Source organism: Cyprinus carpio, chromosome B15 (assembly GCF_018340385.1).
Source record: "Cyprinus carpio isolate SPL01 chromosome B15, ASM1834038v1, whole genome shotgun sequence".
Classification (NCBI taxonomy): domain Eukaryota; kingdom Metazoa; phylum Chordata; class Actinopteri; order Cypriniformes; family Cyprinidae; genus Cyprinus; species Cyprinus carpio.
The window spans coordinates 15,369,359-15,393,856 of NC_056611.1; the positions used below are offsets into that span (position 1 = coordinate 15,369,359).

The 24,498-nt window shown below is 36.7% G+C and overlaps 1 protein-coding gene across 1 annotated transcript; it reads right to left on the reverse strand.

The window, feature by feature from the left end:
• Nucleotides 1–18,864: 18,864 nt before the first annotated feature.
• On the reverse strand, nt 18,865–24,475 carry aldh3a1 (aldehyde dehydrogenase 3 family, member A1). The gene is made up of 10 exons (XM_042739418.1): nt 24,292–24,475; nt 22,284–22,465; nt 21,940–22,171; nt 21,009–21,094; nt 20,708–20,916; nt 20,329–20,446; nt 20,099–20,240; nt 19,852–20,018; nt 19,666–19,765; nt 18,865–19,326 (listed from the first exon to the last, which is right to left on the reverse strand). Exons 2-10 carry the CDS (start codon nt 22,437–22,439, stop codon nt 19,052–19,054), a joined length of 1,485 nt encoding a protein of 494 aa, XP_042595352.1. The 5' UTR covers nt 22,440–22,465; nt 24,292–24,475; the 3' UTR covers nt 18,865–19,051.
• Nucleotides 24,476–24,498: the final 23 nt, after the last annotated feature.

Here is a 24,498-nt window from a genome sequence, read left to right on the forward strand (position 1 = left end):
CTGGCCATGTACTGTATGTAGCACTTTCTGTAGAAACCAAAGAAAGAATAATGTGCCGCCTTGCTGCTGGATACTGTTTCATAACTGTTTTTAAAGTACTACTCTAGTTTATTAAAAAAATGGCCGCATCTAGCACTCTAACACAATTTAGCAGTGGTGTGCAGCTGGCCCGACTGTAAACAAGTCTGAAGTTTGTGTATATATCCACGGCGAATGTTATATGCACTGAATTAGCAGGCTTGTCCCCGCAGTTTAATTGAGGTGAATCAGGCTTGGCATTTTTGACTAAGCTGATTTTCATTGCCCACTGTTTAGGGTTTTGATCCTGAGGCAGATGGTACATCTAGTGAGATTTAGAGGTAAAGCAACAGCAGTAATTTAGTGATACACTGTTCTCAATATCCTGTTTGAGTTTTTTATTCTAGTGCATATTGTATGTGAAGTGACATTATTGATTTAGCGGTATAAAGTTTCTTAAGTAAAAGATACTGCTTACATGGATGCTGTGTCATCATCAGGGCTTGCTTACATGCTTTCACAGCTGGAATGATTTAGTCAGGGTCATTAGGTGGGATTGCACTGTAAACGAGAAAAAAAAAAGGTTTTGAGAAAAAGTTGGTTAAAAAAAAGGCAACTTGATATTTTTGAATTCTGAAACAGCTGGAGCATGGCACTAGCAGTGCCAAGGTCATAGGTTCAAAAGAACACTACAGTAAGCTGTACAACTGTTTCAATTCTGATAATAATAAGAAATGTTTCTTGAGCAGCAAATCAGCATATTAGAATGATTTCTGAAGGATCATTTGAAAAAGTAATGATGTTGAAAATTGATGAAACTTAAAATTCACACTTTGCTAAATAAATCACATTTTAAAATGTATCCCAGATAGAAAATAGTTATTTTAAATGGTAATAATATTTAAAAATATTACTGTTTTTACTGTATTTTTGATTAGTTAGTAGATACAGTAGTTGATGCTTAACTCCAAATTTCAGTTTCTTTCACAGATTGCACCCTAAAAAACTATTTTTCAGATGGTTCAAATAAAAAAGTCCAAATTCCTTTCAAATTGTGCCACTGACAGAAACTGTATAATTTACACACTGCAAAGATATTAAAAGCAATAGTTCAACACAGACACAAGCAGTGCTCAATGCTTAACACAAACGTCAATCATGGTTTTGTTCACCAAACGTCACTATACAACAAATAACTCAAATCAGCAAACAACAAAAGCCTATAACACTAACAAGATTCGACAAAAACATCAGCAAACAACCAGATTATCAATTTATGCTACAATGCATGCTGGGAACTCACACATCTGCAAACAGAGAAAATATTGTTAGTCTAACATGTTTTTATGTAGATTCTCATTTAGCCTTTCTTTTTTTACAGGGTGTTAAAAGTCTTATGAACAGGCGGATTGTCTGTCCTAATTTATCGCTCTACAGCACCTAGCTTTCTGATGCCTTTAAGGGTTTTAATCTATAACAGGGGCAGCAGCAGAGACAGGACTGTATGAGGGGGGTTAAAGGGACAGCGCATGCCGGACACGGCTGCAGGAAATGGCTGTATCCGGCCCATACAGACAACTATGTGTGCAAATGAGAAGAAAATTGGTCCTTCATTTGTTTAACATTCAGTCAGGCAGAAAAGTGAACAAATAGCCCCACCGGGGTCACTTCCACTATGCACATACGGTTTGTTAATGTTTAGCAGTAGCTAATTGGGCTGAAATAAGTTGTCTGACAAAATTATGACAATGAAAAAGGACATTTTAGGTGGTAACTGCATTGTTCTTTTTTCTTCAGAAACATATAATAAGATCACAGCATGCAGGAAAGGAAGACGTCGAAGAATGTTGCATTATTCAGCTTGTGTTGTAACTCTACCTTCCTGCAGGACCATATATCTTAACCAGAGGGTGGTGGAACATATCTCAGGGTCAGGAGACCCGTGGCCTTACTGCTGAATTGTGCATTCCATTGGGTTTTTCTGTGCATTGTGGGTCGTTCTTTGGTGATTCTTAAAGATACGGGACCTCTGACCCCCTTAGACTTCTGCAGGGTTAGGATCAGAGAGCATTTCAAAGGCAATAGACCAAAGATTTATGAGAGGAAGGTTTCGTGTTTCCAAAATGGAGAAACATTTGCATCATACCACAGTTTCCTGACAGTTCTCAGAAACACTTCTCAGCAAAAAAGCTCAGTTTCTGAGTCATAGGCGAATTATTTTCAGTTTCAAGGTGTGTGTGTGTGTGTGTGTTCATTAGTTGCTATTACACAGCAAACACAGAGCATTCCTATAATGTTCCCATATGGTTTTCCGTTTGGGTTTTTGGAGAAAAACAAATGTGAGAATGGGGTTTGTTTTTCTAACCAAAAACTAACCTTCTCAAAACGTTTTAGGAACCAAATATTGTTAGCTGAGTAGTAGTTAATGCAAACTGTAAAGAAAATGCTGAAATTGAAAGCTGACTATGTGTAGCTATGGTGATGTCATCATATGTCATTTTCAAAGCAGCCACTGTTCATGTCATATCTTTGAAATGAACAATGGTTTTACAAAACATTTGAGCCAATTATCTGAACTGTAACATCTCTTGGACACCAAAGAAACACACAATCCCAAAACCTGCACTAACAACAATACTGAATTTTGATGTGAAAGGCAGCAGACATGGCATGAGCAAAGCATGTGTCCAATGGTTTTAAAGAGATAGTTCTCCCAAAAATGAAAATTACCCCATGATTTATTCACCCTCAAGCCATCCTTGACTTTCTTTCAGACGAATACAATCAGAGTTACATGTATATTAAAGGGTTAGTTCACCTAAAAATGAAAATTCTGTCATCAATTACTGACCCTCATGTCGTTCCAAACCCATAAGAATTATGTTGCAATGTAATTAACACGATCAACGTCCAGTAATGTAGCAAGGAGATCAATAAAATAATCCAGGTGACATCAGGGGTTCAACAGAAATTTTCCGAAGCTATGAGAATACTTTTTGTGCACAACGAAAACAATAATAACCTAATTTGTTCAACAATTATTTAACCTGAGTTATTGTCTTCAGCCATTTTGGAAAGTACCCCAGAACGTCATCAGCGCAATCAGTGTCGATTACGTTCAGCAGACAGCATGCACATGCTGAACATAAACACTGATTACGTTCTGGGGTACTCTCCAAAATTTTCTCAATTTTAGTTTATATTTGGTTTAAAACCAGTCTCCTCTTGGTCTATATCGAAATCCTCCAACATTTTTCTTAATAATTTAAAATGATTATGTTCTTGGTTTATATCTTTTGTTTGTGTTTTTCTCGTGTTGCTTCCGTGTTCGTCACTTCTCACCAAAGTTTACACTATGCCTACTTTCTACGTAATCCGCTGGACACCACTCTCTCGTGAATTCAGAAACAACTGCACAATCATCCTATGTTTATTTTCTAAATGAATTGGTGGTTTAATTTGAATGAATCGGTTGACTGAATGATTCAATGACTTACTCATAAATACAGTCTTCACCACCTGCATAACAGTACTATTTTTGAAAAATAATGCACAGGCTTAAGTTTGTCTGGGACAAGGAGTAATTAAAACAATGAAGAGTTCCAGCAGGAATATCAGACTTTCAGTTGTGCTGTTGTATAGCTTCAATTTGCCAGCAAATAATGTAATTTAATCGGAATACACAGATCCTTTTGAACTGACATCAGTGGAGAAAGATGATTTGAAATAACAATAGCAGGAGCATGTACTGTACACTACATATTTTCATAAAAAGCAGCACAAGCCTGTGAGGGATGCCAGTGCAGAAATAATAAACCAGGGAGGCTGACAGAGAAACCAACAACGGATATTCTCTGTGGCTCGCAGTTCATAAAAAGATTCGGTGACCTTAGGTCTGGCAAAATAGACTCTCTGCATAGTCAAATGAAGCCATACTTGTTATAGAGCAAATAAACGCCAAGTCTGATTCATTAAAGTGAGCAGAGCTACAGTAATTCAAAGCTTAATACCGCAGCTGGCAGGAGAGCGGCTGTCAGAGCCTCCGAGATATTCTTCATCTCCTTTCTTCTCGCTGCACAGCACATAAACAATGCGCCTCAACCTCGTCATCCACCCACCATCCAGCGCTTGTTTGAACAGCCCTGGTAAGTTGCTGTGATAATGAAATATGATGCTGTAATATTTGATGCTATTTTATAGTCCAAAAACTCATAAGTAGCCTACTTGTGATTTTATGTTCTTCCTCATACCAGGGCGGCACAAGGTCTACTAATCTGGTATTAAAAGGCATTTTGTTCAGTAAAGTTAAGCTCAATCGACAGCTCTTTCTGGCATAATGCTGATTAGCACTAATTAATGACCACTTGTCCTTCCTGTTCTTAAAAAAAAAAAAGCCAATGTACTTAAATGGGACCAATCTGTAACTGTAACTGTTTCATTAGACACAAGACTTCAACAATATGTGGTAATATATACATGATTTTAGTATGGAAAAAAATGCTTACCAACCCTTTCTGTGTAAATCCAGTTTCACAATTTTGTCAAAACACAGTGCTATAAACCTAAAAAGGCTGTAAAAAATGTTTATTCACAGCTCAGATAAGTTTTAACTGAAAAAAAGAGAATACATTTAAAATAAAAATATTTATGAATAATATTTATTTTTGGTATTTATTTATTATTATTGTGGTAATGCAACATTACACTAAATGCTGTCAAATGAGCCCCAACCAAATATTTGCATATTATTTAAAATTAAACAGTCAGTGTTTTTATATCATAACATAAACCTAAAGAGCTTTTTATGAGCATTCTGCAGCTGTATTATTGCCCAAACGTGTCTACTGTTATCAGACATGGTTATGGTATCTATTCCCAGTCGTATGATTATAGACACTGACACAGATGAATAGTGCGAAGCAGCAAACAGCACGTATACACTCAAAGATTTGTACTCCCACCACTCCTTGCCTAAGCAAATAAAATGGAGTGCAAATGGGATTTTTTTCTGAAATTGCATGCTGCAAACTCACTATGCATTTAGCTAATGAAACAAAACAGATTTGTTCTTTAATAAGATTTGACACTTAATTGTTTTTCTTCCTCAATTTTCGAATTAGCAAAGGATTCATGGCTATGGCCGATGCCTGTGCGGCGAAATATGAGACCAATCAAGGGCCGAGACGGTTCTGGAGACTTCGTTAATGTGCAAGGTCAGGCATTCTGCCGGTCAGTAGCGAGGACAATAGCACTCTCTTGTCTGGTATGTGTTGTAGAATCTGCAGGCTCAGTGTCTGCTGTGTCCACAACCCACAATCCCCTGCTGTGGGGCTGCAGTCCCAGGCTCTGCCACCCAGGGAAAGGGGATTTGTCACTTTGTGCGGAAGCCCATCAGTGCTCTTCTCCAGTGGGCTCTGGTTACACTGTCTCAACGTCATCTGTTATCAGCTGCACAAAGCCAGTGGGGTCCTCCGGCTGCTGAGATGACACATGTATGAATGGACTTACCATTGCTTAATGCATTACTGTAGGTATCATCACCCAGTGTTTACAAAGCCAACGTGCAAAGAAAGTCAAATGCCCTTTACAAAAACAGCTAAAACAACAATGTTGGATGCAAGACGAGCATTTGTGGTTAAAAAGTTTTTATTTTAGAAAATGACCAATCGTTTCACTAGATAAGACATTTATTCCTTGGCTGGAATTGTGTAGTGCCCTTAGAAACTGCAATTTGCAACCCCAAAGAAGTCCACTATATGGATAAAAATCCTGTCATGTTTTCCTCAAAAGCCTTAATTTCTTTAGATTGAAGAAAAAAGACATGAACATCTTGGATCGCATGGGGGTGAGTAAATTATCAGGAAATCTGTATTCTGCTAGTGAACTATTCCTTTAACATATGCTGTTAAGTATTGATCTTTGTTAGTTTATGATACCAGTTTACTTATTTGAACACTTTCTCAGTAGCTTTCAGGACTGAGTAAAGATTTTCAGATATTTCTCTTGAACAAAAGACCACAGTAACCTGGTGTTTTTATTCATATTTAGAATTTTTTTTTTAATTTTCTTTTTTTATATATACTTTCTGTATTTCCTGTTTTACTAATTTGTGTATATTTCTATTTAGGTTATGTTATTTTAGGTGAAACAACTGAGATAGAATTGAGACTTAAATGTAACTGAGACCTCCATTCTGCTTTCTAAGCAATGAATGATCAACATCTGAGAATTATTTCTTTCCTTTAGACCAATAAAGATATTTGAGTTGTTTTTAAGTTCTGAACTATAGTCAGTTTGTGAGTTTCTAGATAGGAAATAAAAATGGAACTGCCAGCCATTTTGAGTTTCGGCTTATTCAAATTTAGAACAACCACTTCTGTTGATTGCTTGAAAATTCTCAATACAAATCTAGGGCTGAGTTTCTTTCAGCTGAACTGCTTAATTTGAAATGGAACTGGCCCAAAACCTGTTAACCACAGGGGATGTGCCATCCACAGGATTCTCAAGAGAAAATAACTACAGGTCTTGAATCTGACCTCACTGACAGAAATGTTTTTCTTCTTTTTGCTTTCTGCTGCCTAAGGGTCTTTGATGAAAGTTGGCATGGTTTTAATGAGTATGACTGGCAAGCCGCACTGCTTCTGTCCATACACATCTCAGTGATGCATGAACACTCATTTGTGTTTGTCTGAGTCTGCATTTTTAACACAAATCATTAATAATTTAAAATTAATTTCAGTATAAATTAAATAAAATAAAAATAGCTTTCAGAGAGCTTTCTGATCCTTTATAGACAGCAAGAGAACTACCATGTCCAAGGCCCAGAAAGGTAGTAAGGATATTATTAAAATAGTCCATGTGATATCAGTGGTCCAAACTTAATTTTATGAAGCTATGAAAAAACACTAACAATGTCCTTACTACCTTTTTGGACCTTAAGCATGCCAGTTGCATTGTTGTCTATGCAGGGCTAGAAAGCTCTCGGATTTCATCAAAAATATCTTAATTTTCTAATTTTTTTTTCTAAAAATCTAAATTTTTGGGTGAAATATCCCTTTAAACAAACAAACAAATAAACAAATAACAAGTGTGATTTTTTGTATTCTGATGTGCTGTCCTATATGCCAGTTTTCTTGGATTTAAAATATTAAATATTAAAAAATATATAAGAATTCATAATATTAAAAAATATTTTGAGACAAAAGAAACTCTGGCAGCTAATAATAGCCTATTATTGCTAACCATACTGCTTATTTTAATCAACTTCAACATTAAAAAAAAAAAACCACTAAAGGGCCAAACAGACATACAGAGATAAATAAGAGGCCCAAAGGAGGATGTCTGGGGATTCAGAGGCTTACAGCAGTCATTTATGATGACAGGTTGACCTCACAAGGTTGATGATAAAAGATGAATGCACCTCATTATTTTTACTGAAGCAGCATCTGTGACTGAGATTCACAGGTTGAAATCTTCCACGGCAACACACAATTAACACTATGACACTTGGAAAAATCCAGGCATCTCTACAGTTTTATTGCACTTTGAATGTACCCCATTATTGGCTTATGGTCTGCGACAGACAATGATACTAAAAAGCTATGGAAGGTAATGACATATTAATTTTCAGAATGTAAGTTCAGGGAAACTACTAAGTATTTGGACAGCTGCTCTGTTTAAATGCTTTTATTTCATTCGGAGAATCTCACAGTTTGCCATTAATATCATCCCTTAAGGCACCTTTCTGTTTAAACAGTGGTAGAAATTGCTTTGACGTAATGGAAACGGCGTTGTTTACAGCCTATAGGAAAGGTAATTAAGTGCTTAGATAAACAGAAAGCACAAATGGCACCTTCTAACATTGATATTATTACGTAAATGGACACCTTCAGTTGGAGAAGAGAGATCAATACTGTCTGGAAATATCAACATGTGAGTTTGGGCATAATTGCAGTGGTGAAAGGTGCTTACTTATCTGAAATCCATATTTCCATCTCAACATTGACATTAAGCCTGAGATGGCACCAGAAAAAGGAAATGCTCATTGAAAAACAAACGACAAAGCAAATGTGGAAAGTGGGGATGCTGCAGTATATCTAAATATTTGAACTTCTGTGCCAGATCAAACTGAAGCCAGATGCCAGCTGGAAATGACCAAATGTTCGAGGTTATTCCCTGAGATTTTAATATGTGTTTATATTTTAGTTGGGAATTTTTAGGTTTTTGAGGTTATTTATTGATTTTTTTTGAGGAAGTTTTGGGATTTTTCAAGTACAAGTGAGTTTTCATATTAAGCTTAAGATGCTTTTGAGCATTGTAGCTGGTTAGACCAGCTTAGACCAGAAACCAGCTACAATGTTGGGATGATTTAGGCCATTTACTAGCTGATTTCAACTCACAAGCCTCATTAGAGTTCATTTTAGTATTATTGTATTTGCTAGAGAATAAAATTAAACTTAAATGACTAAAACAAGAAAAGAGAGGCAGAACAGAATGTGTATTGAATTGAATACTTTTTCTCATTGAATCTGCATGTTTGACCTACCGATCAAAATCAAGATGACTAGTGAAACACCTACTTAAGCAGGATTTAAAAAGGGAGGTTAAAGGGTTAAATGTTGCTCCAAAACATGTATAACTTCCTTTTATCTACAGAACAGAAAATGCCACGTTCTGTCAAGAAACTCTAGATGATGCAGGCTGATGGGTCCTTACCGCAAACCAATGCTATTCACAGTATTAAAGGGATATTATAATTTATTAATTATTCACAAGAAACAAATTTTATAATGCGTTATACATAAAGGCTTTAAAGACCTTCGTTCATCTTCGGAACACAAATTAAGATACATATTTATGAAATCCGAGAACTCTCTGACCCTCCATAGACAGCAACACAACTGAAATTGTCCCAGGTCTAGAAATTCTTCTCCTCCTCATCCCGTCTGCTGTGGCGAGCCGCCATTGTGGAGAGAGTATCATGAGGTGATACAGACGGGATGAAGAGGAGAAGAACTGTTGAATAAAGTCATTATTTTTGTTTTCTTTGTGCACAAAAAGTATTCTCGTAGCTTCACATAATTACAGTTGAACCACTGATGTCACCTGGACTATTTTACCGATGTCCTGTTTCTGGACCTGGTGACATTTCAGTTGCTTTGCTGTCTACGAAGGATTAGAAAGCTCTCGGATTTCATCAAAAATATCTTAATTTGTGTTCCGAAGATGAACGAAGGTCTTACAGGTTAATGACAGAATTATCATTTTGGCGTAAACTATCCCTTTAAACTACTTGGCACAAGCTGATTGGTTAATGTAGCTGCATATGCAGCCAATTAACTTGCTGCTTTACATTTAAATGGCGGGTTAGCATTCACTATAACAGTCCACTTTGCACTTTCAGAGTTCCTCTGAAACCCTCCACCTTCCCCAGCTCCACCTGTATCTGCTAGATGTGCTATGGGTTATTTTGTATGCTATTTGTGAAGCAGCAGTATGTCTTAAATTCTCACAGCATCATATCGGCATATGTATTGGCAGAAGCAAGTTCTTGTACTTGCTTTGCAGCAGCAGCAATGATCTACAACAACAGCAATAACCAACAGCAGCAACAATTCAGCAGTGTAACAGATCTATTCCACCAAGACCAAATTCATAAACATTTTCATATCAATTACTATGCTAAATTCTTCAGAGAGTGAAGACTCTTGGCAAAATGGTAACTGGTAACTGTGTTTTTTCTTTGGTGGCCTGTGAGCAGTTTCTATTCATATGAAGTAAAGAGGAGAACACAGCAGTGAGACTATACAACATCAATCTCTGACAGCTTCAGAATGGGAAAGAGCAACATACCCAGTGGGAAGAAGAAGACACAGTAGCATGTACACACTGTGCAGGCTTCACCAACCTTTCTAAAGACACATCTGAAAACACTTGAGCCCCAAAGCACTGCAATTTAATTGAAAGCTCTCTGATTGGTGATGTCATAAACTAGGGAGAAAGATGTAAAAGCAGTAAATTTAATCAACAACATTTTAGAAGCAGCATGGGAGTTATTAAAGATTTACTAATGCTGATAATATAACATTCTGTTGAGTGTGTCGAGTCTGAGTTAATTGTAACTGATGTTGGTGGCGATGTACTGTACCTTTTCTGCAAAAAATAATCTACTTCTACAAATTGATTCATAAAGAATTAACTGAGAGTCTGTTGTCAATTACAGACACTGCATTCACCATGTTTTCTCTCTGATATGCCAAATTCAGAAACTCATGGCTCAAAGCAAATCCTGAGTTTCCCACTCATAATTACAACTTTGTGGTGGCATCCATGTCTCTTAACCTTGTAAATATGCAATACCCAAATCAACTCAAAATACCCTGTTTGTACATGCACCCTAATTAGTAATTTGAGATTAGGAATCTTAAATACTATTTGGGGCTGAAAGTCTGCTAACTGGAACACAGGGTTAGTATGACAGAAACATTAGCAATAACATTTGCTCTTTTAATTCAGAGTCTCCCTAGTTTTTAAATATGTTACTTTTTTAATGAAAAGCAGCATATAAAAATGTTGTGCAATATCACAGTTCTTCATTCTTAAAATATCTGAAGAAAAACAGTGATTCTTGAGCCTATAAATAGAGGTAAAAACTGATGCATCACAATGGCGACTGTCAGTTCTAGTATTTGTTTGCTTCCAAATATATTCTGCTGAGGCTTTCAGTGAAATAATGATTGTACTAAATGCAAATTATCTGCCTGACATCTTATATTCAAGCACTGTTCATTGTCTGAAGCCTTAGTATCAAAGGCTATCTGAGCTGCACATGACTCGGCCTGGCAGAGGCCTCCTGCTGAGCATCCACTCAGCTACATGTTTATTTTCAGCCTTACAAAAAAAAAAAAAAAAAAACGCTCTCCCCTTTCAACAATGTGTTGAAGGCTCAAAACACAGCAAATTCAGGCAGAAATCCTTGTAAACCATGGCGAAGGACAAGGGGCTCTCTTACATGCTTCACAAGCCTTTGTTAGCAGCCCTGAGAGCTCTTGGCTTAGGATACTTGAATTGCTGCATCATGAAGCTGAGGGCCTGTTGTAGAGTGAGGGGTGAAAGACAGACATGCATGAGAGAGACTTTCTAACTTTTTGACCTTGGAACAAGTACACAACTGTGGCACCTTCAAATATTACAATGGTAAAACTAGTGCATAATAAAGCCACTCTGATTGCAGATTATTCCTAAAATAAATATGTTGCAGTGTTGCTAGTCAGACTTTTGAAGTTGTAATGCACTATATCAACACATTACTATTTTAAGTTGGTGTGTTTATTTAATAAGCTGTACAGGTCCTTCTCAAAAAATTAGCATATTGTGAAAAAGTTCATTATTTTCCATAATGTAATGATAAAAATTAAACTTTCATATATTTTAGATTCATTGCACACCAACTGAAATATTTCAGGTCTTTTATTGTTTTAATACTGATGATTTTGGCATACAGCTCATGAAAACCCAAAATTCCTATCTCAAAAAATTAGCATATCATGAAAAGGTTCTCTAAACGAGCTATTAACCTAATCATCTGAATCAACTAATTAACTCTAAACACCTGCAAAAGATTCCTGAGGCTTTTAAAAACTCCCAGCCTGGTTCATTACTCAAAACCGCAATCATGGGTAAGACTGCCGACTTGACTGCTGTCCAGAAGGCCATCATTGACACCCTCAAGCGAGAGGGTAAGACACAGAAAGAAATTTCTGAACGAATAGGCTGTTCCCAGAGTGCTGTATCAAGGCACCTCAGTGGGAAGTCTGTGGGAAGGAAAAAGTGTGGCAAAAAACGCTGCACAACGAGAAGAGGTGACCGGACCCTGAGGAAGATTGTGGAGAAGGACCGATTCCAGACCTTGGGGGACCTGCGGAAGCAGTGGACTGAGTCTGGAGTAGAAACATCCAGAGCCACCGTGCACAGGCGTGTGCTTTTGAACCAGAAACAGCGGCAGAAGCGCCTGACCTGGGCTACAGAGAAGCAGCACTGGACTGTTGCTCAGTGGTCCAAAGTACTTTTTTTCGGATGAAAGCAAATTTTGCATGTCATTCGGAAATCAAGGTGCCAGAGTCTGGAGGAAGACTGGGGAGAAGGAAATGCCAAAATGCCTGAAGTCCAGTGTCAAGTACCCACAGTCAGTGATGGTCTGGGGTGCCATGTCAGCTGCTGGTGTTGGTCCACTGTGTTTTATCAAGGGCAGGGTCAATGCAGCTAGCTATCAGGAGATTTTGGAGCACTTCATGCTTCCATCTGCTGAAAAGCTTTATGGAGATGAAGATTTCGTTTTTTCAGCACGACCTGGCACCTGCTCACAGTGCCAAAACCACTGGTAAATGGTTTACTGACCATGGTATTACTGTGCTCAATTGGCCTGCCAACTCTCCTGACCTGAACCCCATAGAGAATCTGCGGGATATTGTGAAGAGAAAGTTGAGAGACGCAAGACCCAACACTCTGGATGAGCTTAAGGCCGCTATCGAAGCATCCTGGGCCTCCATAACACCTCAGCAGTGCCACAGGCTGATTGCCTCCATGCCACGCCGCATTGAAGCAGTCATTTCTGCGAAAGCATTCCCGACCAAGTATTGAGTGCATAACTGAACATAATTATTTGAAGGTTGACTTTTTTTGTATTAAAAACACTTTTCTTTTATTGGTCGGATGAAATATGCTAATTTTTTGAGATAGGAATTTTGGGTTTTCATGAGCTGTATGCCAAAATCATCAGTATTAAAACAATAAAAGACCTGAAATATTTTAGTTGGTGTGCAATGAATCTAAAATATATGAAAGTTTAATTTTTATCATTACATTATGGAAAATAATGAACTTTTTCACAATATGCTAATTTTTTGAGAAGGACCTGTATATTAAATGTGATAATGTAGCATACAGTAAAAGCCTGTTCACACCAATAATGATAATGTCGCCCATACTCTATACTGCTTTCAAAGTCATCGGATTGCTGTTCATTTCACACTACACAACAGTCTCCCAGATAGCAAGAATGCTTGGGCTAAACGTTGCTGATAACTGTTGCATGTATGGCATTGTGGAGCACATATGGGCCAAACTTTCACCATCACTCATCACCAACGTAATTTCCAGACATTTTACATTGAAGGACTTGGATCACAGACAAGTCTAAATATTTAACCTGCTATTTATCTTTTGGGCATTGGCGCTTTTTTCAGATCGCATCTTTAGAAATCCACACATAGGTCTACCGATCGTTACTCACAGGAAAGAAAATTTTTCAAATTTACAGTCACTCTGATAGACACTGTATAAGAAACACCTGGCATAAGTGTTAGTTATTTGTAATTTAAAGGTACTCCCAAATCAGTGTAGTGCCATTTTGGCAAATCCGCCTGCGTACTGCTAAGATTTGACAAAATGGCGCTACGCTGATTTGGAGAGAGGAGAGGAAATGTTGAATAAAGTCGTTATTTTTCTTTTCTTCGTGTACAAAAAGTATTCCCGTCGCTTCATAACGTTACGGTTGAATCACTGATGGCAGATGGACTATTCTGACGATGCTTTTCATACTTTCCTGGACCTTGACACTGGTATTTATTTGGCAGTCTATGGGACAGTCTCAAGCCTCCCGGTTTTTCATCCAAAATATCTTAAATTGTGTTCCGAAGACGAACAAAACTGGGGGTAAGTGATTAATGACATTTTCATTTTGCGGTGGAGTAACCCTTTAAGGTAATATAATACAGAGTATAGTGTTATAAATGTACATACATAAAAAAAGGCCCAGGTTTTATATTATGGAAAAAAACAAACCATGACAGGGTCATCAGGACCTTGACAAGGAACATCTATCCTTTACTTAAAGCCACAGAGCAGAGCAAGATTAGTCAGAAGTGTTCCTGTGGCTCAGTGGTAGCGCATTGCCTTAGCAGTGCAAAAGGTTGTGGGTTCGATTCCCAGGGGAACACATGTTAGGTAAAAAGTGTTAGCCTAACATGTGTTAAAATGCATAAATGTAAATGTAAGAACAAGGCAGATGGTGTGAGTGAAAGACAGAGAGAGAAAGAGCGACTGTAGGTTAAAGAAAAACAGTAATTTCCTCATGAAAGTGATTTAAAGTGGGCCAGGAAGGGAACGTCTATGGATACAGCTACTCAAATACATTAAAGTATATATTCACAAGTTCGCCTGCCTATCCAGTCCTGATGGTTAATGGTAAACGAACTTGGCTTGCTGTCCTTAATGAAGGCTCAAACCCAATGCTTGGCTTGAGCACTGAGTTCAAACCCCCCATTGCGGTACTATCTAGAAGGAAAAAAAAAAAAATTTTAGGAGAGGATGGGGAGGTGGAGGGATGCCGGAAGAATTGCTGCTTATATAGGATTGTAATGATAATTGCCAGGACTGAATGATTAGGCTCCTCCCGAACCAACTTCATTTAAATTACTGCTTGTTTACAGTGAAACTCAATCCTTGATTCTTCTGAATAAAGCTCTGCTTACATATTATAACAGGACAGTATGAGAAGGCAGCTCACAGCAGGAAGAGGATGTGAAGCGGAAGTAACTTGGACCAGCTGGGCCTTCACAGCCTAAACAGCACATCTAAACAACATATGATTATTCACAATAAGGATCAAAGTAAAATAAAGGTTAAGAAATTCTTCAGTCTGTAAGCAAAAGTGTTTTAATTGAGGCAAACAGTATTTATACACACACAGAGCAGTTATCAGCTGTATGTGATGCTACAGCTTTACATTTAAAAAAAAAAAAAAAAAAAAAATCTTTAAAAAACTCATTTACATCTCGGATGGCCTGAGGGTAAGTACATTTTCAGCAAAAGTTTAATTTTTGGGTGAACTATGCAAGCAAAATTGCATAGTTAGAATAGCATTTTTCAGTGCTCTTTTTTTGTTTGTTTATTTTGTTTGCGTGTTCAGATTAGATGTACATTATGTCCATCCAGGTGTCTCTAGGACAGCCTGTTGAGAAGCAACTGCAATATCTGGGATGTCAAAGGTGTGAACTTGTGTGATAATATACAAGATTTTACATTTCGGTCCAGTCGATTAGTCATATTGCTCCCCAACAATCTGTTGGCAGATACAAGAAAGCAAACACAGAGGGTAAAAGTGTATTTGAATGGCATTGAGAATAAAAAAAAAAAGCAGGCATGGCGTGGGAGGAGCAGTCACTTAGTGCTCACATTCATAGCCACCTAACATGCCAAGGTTAGGGGTTAATGTGTTTCCATGGAAACTGAAACACTGGAGCCGTGAGACTAAGGAGAGATTTGCCTTCAATTTCTTTCTTTCTTTTTTTCTTTCTTTTTTGAGAGGACAGATGACAGAAAGTGACGCAGATCCAGAGGGTCTTTTTTTTTTTTTTATAGAGACTAGATGAGGGGATTGTTGTATGTATGTGTTTATGTTTATGAGGGCATATGTATTCATGCTGGTCTAGTTACAGTATCATTCACTCTAAGAAAAGAAGGTACAAAAGTTCACACTGGGGCGGTACCTTTTCAAAAGGCACACCTTTGTACCTAAGCAGCCCATATTGGTACCTTAAAGGTACATATTAGTACCTAAAAGGTACAGAAGTGACAGCTTTTGTAATTTTTTTTCTGAGAGTGTTCGTTTATCTTTCCCCATTCAAATAGATACACTACTGGTAAGGTAAACAGGTAAGGGTAAAAAAAAAAAAAAGGTGAAAACATTGTGCGGATCGGGGGCATGCTCCACACAAAATTTCTATTGAAGATATTTGCTTTACATGCTCATTTGCAGTTACTTTAAGGTATTTTTATTATTACTATTTTTTTTTTTTATTATTATCTTACATGGCCAAAACTGTAATTCTTCACACACACACACAATACTATACAAAACCTATTGAAACAACCAGTTCTTTATTTACCCTTGTAAGACCCCCCAATAAAAACATGTTTTTATTGGATCTTAGCAAATCTCATAGGTGACCTATTTTGATCTCAAAAAGGTGAGTTTTTGTCACTGAAAGGTGAGGATTTTGCATCTATGAAATTAGACTCTTATGCTCATCAAGGCAGTATTTATCTGATCAAAATGCAGTAAAAAAGCAATCTTGTAAAATACTATTAGCTACAGCTGTTTTCCATTTGAAAATATTATTTATTCCTGTGACGCAAAGCTACATTTTCAGCATCATTACTCCAGTCTACAGTGTAACATGATCCTTCAGAAATCATTCTAATATGCTGATTTGAAACATCATTCATGTTGAAAACAGTGGAAACAGTAGTAGGCCTACATTATTTTCCAGGATTATTTGATATATAGAAAGTTCAACAAACAAGGTCTTCATACAGTAATTCAAGCTGAACAGAGTTGGAGTTTATGTGAATGTGCGGTAATGAGATTCTGTGACTCCCAATGAGAATGCACACATATCACTGCTGGATACAGCAGTCAGGCAGGAATGCACACTAGCAACAGTACAGTGAGTTGATGACCTCTAACAATTAAATGGCTGTCTGTGTGAACGCCCCTTCAGGCAGTAATGCATGGAATCTGTCATGGAATGTGGTGAACCCTGCTAAATACTGTAGATCCTACTGTCATGATATTTTCATTTCAGTGGCATTTTGTTAATCTTTACATTCCTAAACAGCAATAACAGTTTTATTTACTGAGAAATACTTGTCATTTCTGAGTACTTATTCATTATATATCAGCATTTAGCCTGTCTGTTTAATGTACTGAGCGTGACAAACTGCAGCAGATGTGTTTTTTTGCCGTCAGCTATGTGAATAAAATATGTACTAGCGTTAAGTCAGATAGATTGTGTAACAGCAAATGTAAAGCTGAAAGCAAAAAAATGGGACACATGGAGGAATATGTGTTGGCTTTTTGACAGACAGACTCTTGAGGAGGACTGTTACAACAAAACCGAATGAAATACGAGCTTGCAATTTGGTCCCCTTGGAATTCTAAAGTTCTATCTGCATTCTGAGTAGTTTTGAGATATTGAGCTTCAAAGTTTTTGCATTCCATTCAACTGTGTAGATAGAACCTTTTTGCTTTTTAAATAAAAAGTCCCAAAATGTACACAACATTAAAAGATCTATCACATAACGCAAGCGAATAACTAAATTTTGACAAAAATGTGAGATAGAACCTTATAATTCCAAGGGGATGATTTTGTGTTTGAATAAAATAAGGATTACTAATCACTGAATAATAAGAGTTTTATTTTGTTGATATAATTAAGGCAACATCTTGCTGATAAAGATAAAGATGTTAAATTATAAGAGAGCGCCATCTGCTGGATTTTGAGTGCAGTTGTAGATCTGGATCAAAATGTGTCCAGCTGTTTTAATCTCAACAATACTGAAACCGTTACCTAGAAAATTAAATCAACTTCAAATACAAAAATAGATCATAACAAATCAACATGATATTATAACATTAAATGCTATAATAGAATACATTTTAAATGATTGGACAGTCGATATTATACAGAGATCTCTGTTGTCTAATATTATAGCAATATTATAACTTGCTATAGTTATAACTAGCAAGATTTGATGATCATTGTTTTAGACTAGACAATACTAATATTATAACAAAATGTTAGATAACAACAAGAAATAGTAATAGTAGTTAGTAAACATTTGTTAACATAAATGTAGATGAAAGCTTGTGCTAAAGCTCTTCACTGCATAAAGAAGATAAGCTGGATAACAGGAACAATGCTTGCATTGTACTGTTGCATCACGGAAATAAAGCTAACTTGTTTAGAAGATCTAAATGTGCAGATTTTGCCCAATTCAGCATCAAGTTCTCTACATGAGTAGAAAAAAATCCATATAAACATGTCTTATTAATTGTACTGTATTTAGAAGATTAAAGTATACTGAAAAAAGTGTCTAAATTTGTAAAAGTAAAAAGTTTTATATCAAAATGATAAAAATATATTTATTCTACATGAGATTAAGGTTATTCTGAGGAGAATGTTGCTTCATACTGGAGTCTCCTGTGCAAGTGGGAAGGAACACTGATTATGAACAATCATGCATTGTTAGAGGAACAGAAAGTCTTCAGTAATTAAAAAAAGCTTGATCCAAAAGGCAGTCTGTTGGGAAATACTCGTTAACCAAACAGACAAACCGTGACAGGAAGTTCAATCGCATGCTATTTCTGAACAAACTGTATAAAACCATGACTAAAATGCAGAAATATGGAATAAATGACAATAGAACATTACTTAGAATCGAAAACACACCCAAAGTGGTAATGAATTGAATATTACCTTGGTTGTCCATTCAAATTTCCATAATGTAATATGGTCTGTTTCCATATAAACGTGTTATTCCTAAAAGCACTTTTAAGGTTTTCTTTCCTAAAATGCTCTTGGGTGTAATAACCTCCCTTGATTAAATATATTTTAGCTTAAATGTTGCTTAGCAGTGCAAATATAATGTAATACGAATCAACTTGCCTTGAAAGAACATGAATATGTGACCCTGGACCACAATCCAGTCATAAGGGTCCATTTAAAAAAAAAAAAAAAATTATATTTATACATCATTTGAAAGCTGAATAAATAAGCTTTGTCAAATATAAGTTTGTTAGGATAGGACAAAAATTGTCTTGAGATACAACTATTTGAATATCTGAAATCTGAGAGTGCAAAAAAAATCTAAATATACAGAAAATTGTCTTTAAAGCTGTCCAAACGAAGTCCTTAGCAATGCATATTACTAAGCAAAAATTAATTTTGTATATATTTATGGTAGGAAATTTACAAAATATCTTCATGGAACATTATCTTTACTTGATATCCTAATGATTTTTGGCATAAAAGAAAAATCGATCATTTTGACCCATACAATGCACTTTTGGCTATTGCTACAAATATACCAGTGCTACTTAAGACTGCTTTTGTGCTTCAGGGTCACATATCAGAATCAAGAAAACAACACTGCCATGTCATAAGCTGTAAAAGGTTTTTTCTTTTTTTTTTTATACCAATATGTTCACATTCAGCACAACTATTAAGGCAACAAGCAGACCAATTGCCAATAGGTTTGCGATGACAGCCCACACACATATGCCACTGCAGCTGCACAAGCGATGCTGCATGAAAAACTTGGCCTTGCGCAATCGGGCTGCTGTTAGTGGAGGGTAACGTGCGTCATTCAAACCCTCCATAGCAAAAGACTTGATGAGACAGGCACGATGGTGACTCAGCTGGTCAAACGTGTGTTTCCCATGATATCTGCCCATTCCACTGTTTCCTAAAAATTAATAGGTTGAGACAAACAGATAAATATCTCAGATTAATATATTGCATAATTCAATATACAGTACTTATTTAAGAGCTGGTTATTCTAATATATAAATAGAGTTCAATGTAATTTACTATAACTGCTTCTGTTAATTTTGGTAAGACATTAAATTGCATGTATTTACCATTATATACCATTATAACAATCCTAATTTAAGCGATTTTAGCGAATTTTAAGCGATTTAAGCGAATTAATCATATTTATATAATGGTCTAGTTTAAACCAGTTGAAATAGTGCAAATTCATCCTAAACATTACTTCTGTCTTTTCGTCATATTGGTTGCTTACCTACACCTCCAAAAGGTAAGGTATCGACAGTGTAATGCATCAAGACATCATTAACAGTCACTCCTCCACTGCTGGTTTCAGCCAACATTCGCTTAATCACCTAAATAGAAAAAAAGTAAAAGTTAATTTGGACATATTGAAGCGGACTTAAAATTTTATTTTATTCTGCCTTCCAAAAAAACATACCGTTTTATCAGATGAAAACACATAGAGCGCCAATGGCTTTTCTCTTGCATTGATAAACTGTATGGCCTCACTCAAGCCATTAACAGTGACGATTGGCAGCAGTGGTCCAAAGATTTCTTCTTGCATGATTTTGAAATGGGGTAAAACATCCTTCAGAACCGTAGGAGCTGGTGGTGAAGAAAAATGCATGTTTTTAAATTTACTAAACATCATGCCTTTATTACTGGCATTAAAATTTTGTCCATACCTATGTAACATTGTGAGCGATCACTCTCTCCTCCAAGAGCAATAGTGCATTCATTCATTAGAGCCAATACTCTGTCAAAGTGACGTGTATTAATGATTCGGCAATAATCTGGAGAGCTTTTAGGGTCCGTTTGGTAGAACTCCTGAAATGAGTTAAGATTCTAGGTCATGTCTTACTATAAATATGCACATGGACTACAATTAAAAAAAAAAAAAAAAAAAAATATGCACCAGTAGTGTTTTTTGAATCTCTTCAACTATCCTGTCCTGGATGCTTGGCTCACACAGAATGTAGTCAGGGGCAATGCATGTCTGGCCACAGTTTGCAAACTTCCCCCAGGTTATTCGTCTGATATAAAGACATTTGGAAATCTGTTATTTCAGCTGATAATGTTTCGCAAAGCTTTAAATTAGAGGTTTTAAGTGCTAAAGTCTTACGATTTTAGGACTTGAAAAAGAAAATCCTGTCATTATTTACTCACTCTCATAAAGACATTCATGTGGATTTTTTTTTTTTCAATTAAAGTCAGTGGGGTCCAAAATAATATTGGATCCCATCGATTTACATTGCATAGACAAATCAACACTGAGACATTTTTCAGTACACTACCGGCATGCCACAGCAATGTCACAGTTCTTGTCAACATAACAGGGGCTTTTTCCACCCAGTTCTAAAGTCACTGGTGTGAGATGACGAGCTGCTGCTTCCATCACCAGTTTCCCCACCGCGCTGCTCCCGGTGTAGAAGATGTGGTCGAAACGCTGCCTCAGCAGCTCCTGGGTCTCTGGAACCCCTCCTGTCACCACTTGATACATCTCCTAAAATGATCCAAATGTTTGTCAAGCTGTTCTCAAAAACCTTGAACAAAAAACATGAGACTGAATTATAGAAACAAAATAAGTTTATGCACCTTATCTAGATATAGAGGAAGCAGTTCTTTCATAAGTCTAGCAGAGTGCTCACTCAGCTCCGAGGGTTTCAACACAGCTGCGTTGCCTAAACAACAAAAGGAAGTGGAAAACAGTGTGGAGTTGAAATCCCAATTTGGTGTTGGTGATGCTTCTTAATGAGCTAAAAGAGGTTGAAAATTAACATGCAATCAAAATTGACAATTAATTTCTTAATCCACATTCCTAGTCTTTAATTTTTTAACTTGCTCCACCTATAAAACAAATGCATAATTCAGTCATGAAACATGAAGTTGACTGGTTGTTCAAAGACAGCAGTGCAATCAACTGATCTCTCATTCCATTTTTTCCCATTGTTTTTATAGGCTTTTTATGCCTTTTATAGATAGGACAGTTGGGAGACAACAGAAAAGCACCGGGAGGAGAGATGGGAGCAGGATCGGCAAAGGACCTAGAGACGGGAATCAAACTTTGGTCGCCGTGACCACAACTGCACTGTACTTCGGAACACTAACCATGAGGCTATTGGCGACAGGATTTCTCATTCCAATCTATGCAACCTTGTTATTTCCATCCCAACCTCAGCCAGCTCAGTACTGCACAGCTTTAGCATTCCACCTCCCCAGCACCACATGTCTAGATCTGCTTTACCTTGTATCCTAATTCCTGTCATTCTGAGCAAGCTTCATTCATGCCAGCAGCACAAGCTGCGCAGATCTTGTCCAACAAGATCAATCCTTCCTACACTTATCACTAAAATGTCAACTTTCATAACCTCCTACTGTATTTATCATTGTTTTCTAATCCAATAGATAAAAGCAAATCCCGCCCCACAATATTTTCTTCTGTTTGTACATGCTTTATATTGTGTAAGTATCATGGCTGAACATATATTTTCATGCTGGTTGTAATTAGTAAAACAAATCCTACTACCAGCTGCAATAGCTCCAACCAGGGGCTGCAGGATCATGGCCCAAGGGTAGTTCCAGGTTCCAATTATCAGCACAACGCCCAAAGGTTCAGGCTTTATGTAAACATCGTCCAGTGCGCTGTTGAGATTCTTCTTCACAGGCCGAGGAGCTGCCCAGTCTGCCATCTCGCTTTCCGCCAGCTTGATGTCATTCTCGATGCTGATCAGCTCAAAGAGTGAAGTGTTATATGTATTCTGTTTGATGACAGTGGCAATAAAGAGTTAGTGACACTGAATGACTTCAATGTATTGCTACTGAATTAATATTTTATAGCTTTTAAGGAAACGGTCAAAGCGGCTGTCGTACCCTGTTGAGGTCTTGTTTTAGAGCTTGCTCGATGTCTTCTTGGTGTTCAGTGATGAGGCGGTGCAGGGCTCCGAGCTGCTGTTTTCTGTACTGCAGCGGTCTGGACCTGCCTGACTGGAAGACTTCCCTCAACCCATCCACAACCTGCTTCTCCATTTCTACAGGTCTGAGTTATATATTTTCTGCAGGTTTGAGCAGAAAAAAGTAACATTTCTTAAAAGTCAACTAAAATTCCAATGAGAAAACAGAATATTCTGTGAAATATTCAGTACAGATGATAGCCAATTCTGATCATCTTTAGACTGATCATGAGCAGGAATTTTTCAGCAAAATTATGTCAGCTTTCTGGGAATTCCACTGACCATTTAAGTTCAGAAATGAATGTATTTTACTTCTCAGGTAGCTCAACAACATTCTGTGGGCACACAGGCAAAAGATGATGCTGTGTGGAAGACAAAATAACTTTGCCTATCTCAAAAGTCTGAAAGATAAGGGTTTGTGGCTTCAAAAGGGCTTTTCCCAAGGTAATATTGAAACCTGTCCAGAGGTTATGCTCTTCTGACCAAAGATGAAGGCATTTCAACACTCATACTATGTCGTGTCCAACACACATCTACTGTAGATTAAAAAAAATAAATAAATATTGCCAGGTTTTTACCAATGATTGTTTAATTTGTTAATGGAAAATGTGTATAGATTCATAGATCTGACGTCATTAACTTTTTTATTTGTTAAGGCCAATTTTTTTATCTTTTAATTTTCCACTGATTAAAACTCTTAAGATTTCTTGATTAAAACCTTTCTTCATTGTGGACCTTTATCTTTAACCAGTTTGGTGTGGCTTTTCTTTCCTATTAATGTGTAACAGATAAAATACCTTTGAAACTCTGCCTTTCATCATCAAGCTTTGCTGGCATAAAATTTGTTTTTCAAAAGTTAGAAATAATAACGAAGCTATTCGCTCTCTGTTTCAAAAAAGAGACAGCCACTAAATCACATACTATTGTTTACTGGTGATCTCAACTGGGAGAATGTTTGGTTATTATAAAATTTTTGTTACAAAGAAAGTGAAAAGAAACGTGCATAATATTTAGACAATACAGTACATAAATTTCAACCTGATAAACTTTTTTTTTTTTTAATAATAAATCTAAGATAGACCTGGATTTGACCTGCTCTTAGTTCTCTGTAAATGGATCTACGCACCTTTTTTCAGCATTGTACCTGTGGAAAAGGCTTATAATTGACAAAATTCCTCCCGATGTTGATTTGTTTTTGTTATCTGTGGTTAAAATTAGGCATTAATTAATCTTATAATTCTATTAATTAAATTTGAAATACACAAATGTACAGTTTTTAACAAAATTCCATCTTTTCTATAGCTTTCAGAGTAATAGAAAACAATGTATCTGTTATTCAGCTTTGTACTAATAAAAAAAGCTATGAAATCTATTCATGTAGCTAAGACCAGTTAGTCTTCGTTAAACATATTTTGCAACTAACTTGTTCAAAAATGACAACTGACATGTTTACATTGTGCGCATGCTTGATATGAAACAGAGTCAGCCTAATTTAATAAAACAGCATTTAAATATATGCATCAAATATTGTAGTTGTATCTATATTATGACTTGTTTTATTGAGTTTTTACAGTTATCAGGGAACAAGCGTAGTGAGACAGTTCTGGTCGCGTGACCGTTTAGAAAGCATGAAGAAACACACAAAAATCAAAACAATGCGCGCTTTCATTTACAATTAATATTTAGGTTTAAATTTAACTTAAACTCAGAATTTGGTCACAAATGTTACTGCTGGGAATAAGCGACTTTTAAGCAAGCTGCACATTTATGGAGATACTACAACAACAACAACATTTAACGAGACTAAAGCACCGTTAGTTCATGTTTAGACACAGTCGCAAATGTATAAAACATTACGAAATCTGTTTGTAAGAGTCGTGCAACCATTCGGGAAACATAACTCACTTCGTACATTGTCTAATACTTACATAAAATTCAGAATAGTGGAATTCTTTGCCGTTCCGGTGCGGTGACGTCGCGGGAGATCAGAACGTGACAGCAGCGTTTCTATGATGTGTTCACCAGAGGGCGGCGCATCGGTACAGATAAACCATCAGGACACAGGTCCACTTACGATAGTACATGATCTGCTCTTTATAAAGCAGAGCTACTGAAGTGGGTGTACCACAGGGGAT

Bases quoted from the DNA above. Each gene is read 5' to 3' on its own strand.
- aldh3a1 (XM_042739418.1), bottom strand. From the start codon at position 22,439: ATGGAGAAGCAGGTTGTGGATGGGTTGAGGGAAGTCTTCCAGTCAGGC. The intron at 21,095-21,939 runs GTAGTAGGATTT...TTTGTTGTTTAG, and splicing joins GGTTGGAGCTATTGCAGCTG to GCAACGCAGCTGTGTTGAAA. The intron at 20,917-21,008 runs GTGCATAAACTT...GGATCATTTTAG, and splicing joins TTCCTCTATATCTAGATAAG to GAGATGTATCAAGTGGTGAC.